Below are 6,051 nucleotides of genomic sequence, written 5' to 3' on the forward strand. Positions count from 1 at the left end.
AATTCCTGCCATGGAGACATCACGTACATCGGCCACCAGCTGCCCCAGATAGGCGAACGACTCACCGGCACCACCAGGAATAACTGGGCACCATCCGAACGCTCTGAAGGTGATGCCGCCGCTGCTGTCGGGATTTGTCGCGCATGTCAGTTTCGTCAGTTTCGTCAGTGAAATAAGGAATAACAGGAGAGAAACAGCTTGTATGTTCATTCATCTGTCGAGTGTTACAGATATACAGAGAAGAGGAGCACGTAGGTGCGGCCACTACACCAACACAACCTCCGTAACAAACTCATCTAGATAAGCTCGTGAGATCATGCAGTTCATGCACTAGAGATCAGGACTAGTTGTTACGGAGAGAGAGAGCTACCTGTGACAATCTCACGTTGGTGCAGCCGGTCTTGTAGGGATATTCCAACAGTCAGATTCAGTTTCATCAAATTCAGAAAATCCACTTCGTCAGTTTCGTCAAACTTTCAGTTGTCAGTCAATTCTCGCGCAGGTCAGCACTCGCGCACGTTGTCCACTTCATCGCAGCAGTAGCGCACGTACGCCACCTCGCCGCAGCAACCGCACACATCGACGCTGGTGGTCTGGCCGGTCCATTCGGTCCACTCGGTCTGGCCCGGGCTTTGACGCAGCCGGTCGCCGGAAACAGGACCGCTCGCCTGCTCGGTCCGGTCCGGTACGGACCGCCGGCGGCTGGTCCAAACGAAGGCTCGGTCAGGGACCGGACCGGACCGGACGGTCCGGACCGTGTCCACCTTGACCACACCGCCGCCCCTCAGCCAACCCCGACCATGTCCTCTGCGCCTACCGTCTAGACAAGCGGCTAGGGTTTCACGCCGCAGCCGTCGCCGTCGCCACGCACCTCCCGCCGCTGTCGGCTCCACCCCCCTGACTACGTCCTCTGCCTCCTACCGTCGCCTCCGGACACGTCTCCTTCGCCAGCAGATCGACGCCGCCGCCCAGCTCGACCTCCTCCCTCGTCCCGCGGCCGTATAGTTTGATCGAGATGCTGCACGAGAAGCACGTCCAGATCGGCCAACTGTCCGATGATGGAGATGGAACAAACAAGGCGTGGACAGGGGAGAAGAGGCACCGCAAGGACCTGCCCGCATCATCTTCCCATGCTCCTGCCACTGCCCAGCACCATGGAGACGTGGAGGACACCATCCAAGGGGGTCAAGATCTGATTCCTCATGCGACAGACATGGAGCCGCTGCTCAGAACAGATTCGGCGCACGAAACAAGCCAGGATTGCTTCGGGCCGGACGTCCTCATCAGCGAGGAGGACGAAACCCGTTTTGCCCAACGTTTGCGTCCCAACATTCCTCTTCCTCGTACTGACCTGCCACTTTATATGTCATGGGAGGAAGAAGACAAGATAGAAGCGCGCCTTGGACGCCTTCGCATCACTTATTACAAGGTACCTACATGCTGTATCAATCAGCCACCGCTCGCTTCAATTCACGGATGTCTGAAAGTTTGCACTTGTGTGCCATAGCAGCAAATCCAGCCCTCTGGTTTGGTATCTGTGGATGATTTTACCTCATGTTTTTATCATCTATGTGTAGGATGTGAAGCCGGAGTGCGCACGTGAACGTGAGCTTAAGGAACCAGAAGAATACACTGATGCTGAACTTGGTGAGGAGTTGTACTTTAAGCGGTTAGAGGAGGATGAAAGTTTTGAGTGGTTCGTCCATCCTGATGACACCTATAAAGCTGGATTGAATGACTACCAACGGATTGCCCCTCGTAATTTTGTAAGTGTACTGTCTATATCTACATCTAGTCATCCATCAGTTGACTACTTTGGTTATTATCATAATCATGGGTGTTCAGAAACCATTTCAACACACACCGCAAAATTCGGCAATCATTGAGGTAGTTCATTTTGCTTCATTGACTCCAACCACAGCTGCAATGTTCGTATAAAACTTGAGCCATGGGTTTGTGGTACTGGTTGAAACTGTTTCCGAAAAGCTTATTCTTAACAGATGATGATTGTATGATTGGCATCACCATATTCTTTGCTGTGGCTTATGAACATTGAGTTTGGCATCACTTCAATGTAGCCATTGTGGGACTTTTGTTCCTTTTCAGACGTTTCATCTAATTCTTGTTCTTTTTTTTTCTAGCTGCCTCATAGCGGTCGGAACCTGTACCGCTATCACGATGAGTACCGCTCACGTTATCATACATATAAAATTGATGCTGTTTATGTCAAGTATTATGCAGAAATTTCAAAGAAAATCAAGGTATGCATTATGTGATCAAGCTGTTGGAATTAAAAATACTACGAGTGGCTGGATCGTTTTTAAAGTGATAGACTTCTATCTTGCAACAGTGGATTACAGAGTATTTGCATCTGGATCGCAGGACCAAGGCTGTAAGTATGCCCCCCAGGAAATCACGAAATTAGTCCATATACATACTCATGATGATTAACATCTTTTCACTTCAGTGGTTAGAATTGGATACTAGAGCATGGAGGCAAGCATTGAGGATTGCAACTGACTTTGCCCATATTACTGTTCGTTTAGCTGCTTTTGCTTATAATGTAAGATATCTTGTCTTTTGCTAATTGAGGTGTTGATCGCTGGTGTTACTCACAATCTGGTCAATTTGATTCAGGAGTACATTCTTGAGATGGATAAGAATGCGTCCCTCAAGGACATAGATCTTGTCTATTTTGAGATCTGGAGGCGTGTCGCTAAGAAAAATGTTGGCATCCTACCTACTACATAAAGCATTTGTGTAATAGAGCACTACTGACATGCTTTGTGATTCTGCATATTTCTTACGGTTTCACAAATATTTCAGTTAAGTTACATTGATGCTGTGAAGGAAGTATATGAAATGGACAAGTTCGATGTACACAAAAGGAGACTAGATGGTGAACTGAAAGGGGTTCCTGCCATCGCAACAATAAAAGCATATGTAAGTTGGTGTCTTAATTTGGAGCTGTTGTGCAGATTTGTATGGCCCCTAACTGTGACTTTTTGTTGTCAAAAATAAACATGCAATATATTGCCAATATCTAATTTCATCTGTTTTATCTTTCTAGATGCAGTATGTTGTCCGACAAGGTGGCATTGACGCGAAGGTAAGTAGGGTACTGTAGGTTCGACATGGTGATACATATTTTACTGCAATATGTTGCTGATATTGATATGGCCTTTGTGTAGACCGAAGAGGATAAAGCTCGGGATGTGTTTAGGAAGTTATCTGTCAGTATGGTATTGTCTTGATGAATCCTCTATGATTATTTGTTTTGTTTTGAGAAAAAACCCTCCGAATTTATATGTGGTCATGATTGTTGTTTTGTATATAACTGGTTCTCTTGTTCAGCATAAAGCAATGAACATGGCTCAGTACGCTCAGAAAAAGTTGGATTTAGCAGATGAGCTGAAGTTGGACAAAGAGGTATGCTAATAACTCTATTCATTGTCAAAGTAATGTTGCGTCCCGAGATTTGAGGGAAAAAAGAAACAGAAACTTATTTGCACGCACTTTTACAGGGTGGAGTTGTTCCATTGGAAAGACCCTTCGAGTTCTGAGTAATGGAAAGACTAGATTTGTCACTTTTGGCCTGAAATGAGTGTATTATCCATTATCTCATCTGTAGTAATGGAAAGACTAGAAATCTGTACCAATTCTGACGCCGCCTCTTCCACTGCTGATAGATGGTTGTTTTTTGAAAGTAGCATTGATGGTTGTTGCAACTGAAGAGGAGGGTAATTCAATACTTGTACATTGTCGGTTGGGGCATGTGTCTTGTGAAACTATGGCCAAAGAACTGCGTTCTGCGCCCGACATGCACACGATGCTGCAAATCTGACCATCGATACTGAAAACCAAATCACAGCGACACACACGACACAGTCTGTGTTGGAATAAGCCACGGTGGTGGTGACCATTGTGTGTGCTGGTCGAGCCGGGCACTGGTTCGTGGCCGTGCCGAGTCCGTAGGTGTGTTCTCGGCTCTATAACACCTACGTGCGTGTATGCCCCGGTGGTGCGTCAGTCCGTGCTCGCGTTTGTGTCCACGGTGGCAGTCTAGGTCAGGCAATGGTGTGCGCCATGGCTTGGTAAGTAGTTGCAGCATGCATGGAGTTTGTTGGCTGCGTGATAGGCCTAGTCCTTGACGTTGGAGCGAATCAAGGAGAGCTGGCTAGCTTAGTGCGTGTGTGTGCATGGTTAGTTAGTGGCCTCATGTGAGAGCATCTCCAACAGGCGCCGGTCGCGCCGCGCGCAAAAAATACATATGCCGCGCGCGCATCGGCTGGTTTGGCGCGGCGCGCTGCGCCCGCTCCAGCAGCCGCGCTAAAATGCAGCGCGCGCGCCGCTCCAACAGCACGCAAAAAAAGCAGCGCGCGCTCATTCTAGGCTAAAATGTAGGCATTGGAAAATAGATAGATTATATAGATTTTAAAACGATACAAAGGTATTTTACATCCGAAACATAGATTGCATAATAATTAAAAACGACAAACGATAAAAAACGAGATAGATTGCATAAAAAAACTACTCTAAGTCGCTATCATCACTATCATCACTATCATCACCATTATCCTCCTCGGCGGTGTCGTCCGAGGTATCCAGCCAGATGTCCAACCACCGATCATCGTTCGGCGTGAAGAACGACTGCCCACCTGCTGCAACGAGATCGGACTGCGCGTTCGCCAACGCCTTGCGCCGACGCCTGTCCAACCGCGCCTCGTGGCGCCTTCGCGTGTCCTCCTCGCGACGCCTTGCCCAGTAGGCCTGCTCGTAGGCGACGTCCTCCGGGTGGCGGTGGCGCCACTCCGCCATGACCCGCTCGTCCTCCTGGGCGACGAGGAGGTGGCGCTGCCGCTCGGCGTGCTCCAAACGGTCTTGTGCCATGTTCAGAGGCGGCGGCGGGGCACGGTCGAGCGCTTGCTGGAGCGTGTAGACATCCTGGAAGTTCATCTGCCTGCGCGGCCGGCCTAGGCGCCACGCTGTCTCGTCGTACGCGCGGCCGGCCTCGCGCGCCGTCCCGTACATGCCGGGGCCAAGCCGGAGATCGCCGGAGCGTATCTCCGCGTAGTAGCCGTCGTTGGGGCGCAGACGGACGCCGCGGTAGCCGGACGCTCCTCGGCGGCGCGGCGGCATGGTGGCGCGTCGGTGGCGGGGCGCTGAGGCGGCGGAGGCGCGTCGGTGGCGGGGCGCTGGAGCGGCGTGTGGCAGAGAGAGGAAGAGGAGAAGAGGAGGCGTGGAGAGGCGCGTGGCGCGCGCCGCACTTTATAGGCGCGCCGGAAGCGGTGCGCAAAATATGGCGCGCGAGCTGGCGCCTTTTCGCGCGCGCGCAAGCGGTTCCCGCGCGTGTGGTTTTCCCGCCCCCGCTGGAACGCGGCAAAACGCCCCGCGCGCGCTAAAGACTGCGTTTACCGCGCGCGCGTCGTTTTCGTTGGAGATGCTCTGATGGCCGGATAGTGCACGCGTCGGTTAGTTGGTTAGTGCGTGAGTGGCACAAAATCTGGGCAGGTTGTTGCTCCAGCTGAGTGCATTCTTGTGTGTGGGGCCGTATGCTACTTAAGCACTTATACTCACACGTTTGTTTCATGGGAGTCCAGAGAGATAATAGGTCAAGATGCAGGCGTTCGTCGCCGGAAAATCCTTTGTGTGCTCCACTGTCCTTCTTCTTCTTCCTTGCGTTCTCGTCGAGAGAGAAAAAAGTGAACGTGCAGCTGAAGGTGTTCCGGACTCCAATAGGCTGGGCCAACTTTGGACGAAGCTGCTGACGTTCTCAACCACGATTCCCTGCACCGTCAGCGCCTCTGCGTCCGACTATATGGTGATCGCGTTGCAGGCGGCGCGTCTTACAGCGCCTGCTTCTCGGCTACAAAGTTGGCGTTCTCCGCGACCATGGCCGCGAGCTCACCATAGATTTGGCCCTCGGGCAGCCAATGCTGTTAACATCGGCTGCTCCTCCGCCATGATAGAAAACCAACTCGTTTTCAAAAGCACGACGAAGTACGTAGTACCCCTCGACTTAACTACAAATCGTACACGGATACTAATGGT

General features: G+C 51.1%; 1 protein-coding gene across 1 annotated transcript; it reads left to right on the forward strand.

Moving 5' to 3' along the window:
• The first annotated feature begins 513 nt into the window (after positions 1-513).
• On the forward strand, positions 514-3,563 carry LOC123172310 (uncharacterized). The gene is made up of 11 exons (XM_044589303.1): positions 514-1,429; positions 1,578-1,766; positions 2,142-2,261; positions 2,351-2,392; positions 2,468-2,563; positions 2,638-2,727; positions 2,827-2,943; positions 3,071-3,109; positions 3,192-3,242; positions 3,355-3,429; positions 3,525-3,563. The coding sequence occupies exons 1-11, from the start codon at positions 1,016-1,018 to the stop codon at positions 3,561-3,563; spliced, it is 1,272 nt and encodes a 423-aa protein (XP_044445238.1). The 5' UTR covers positions 514-1,015.
• The last annotated feature ends 2,488 nt before the right edge of the window (positions 3,564-6,051 follow it).

This window comes from Triticum aestivum, unplaced genomic scaffold, assembly GCF_018294505.1.
Source record: "Triticum aestivum cultivar Chinese Spring unplaced genomic scaffold, IWGSC CS RefSeq v2.1 scaffold88878, whole genome shotgun sequence".
NCBI classification, from domain to species: Eukaryota; Viridiplantae; Streptophyta; class Magnoliopsida; order Poales; family Poaceae; genus Triticum; species Triticum aestivum.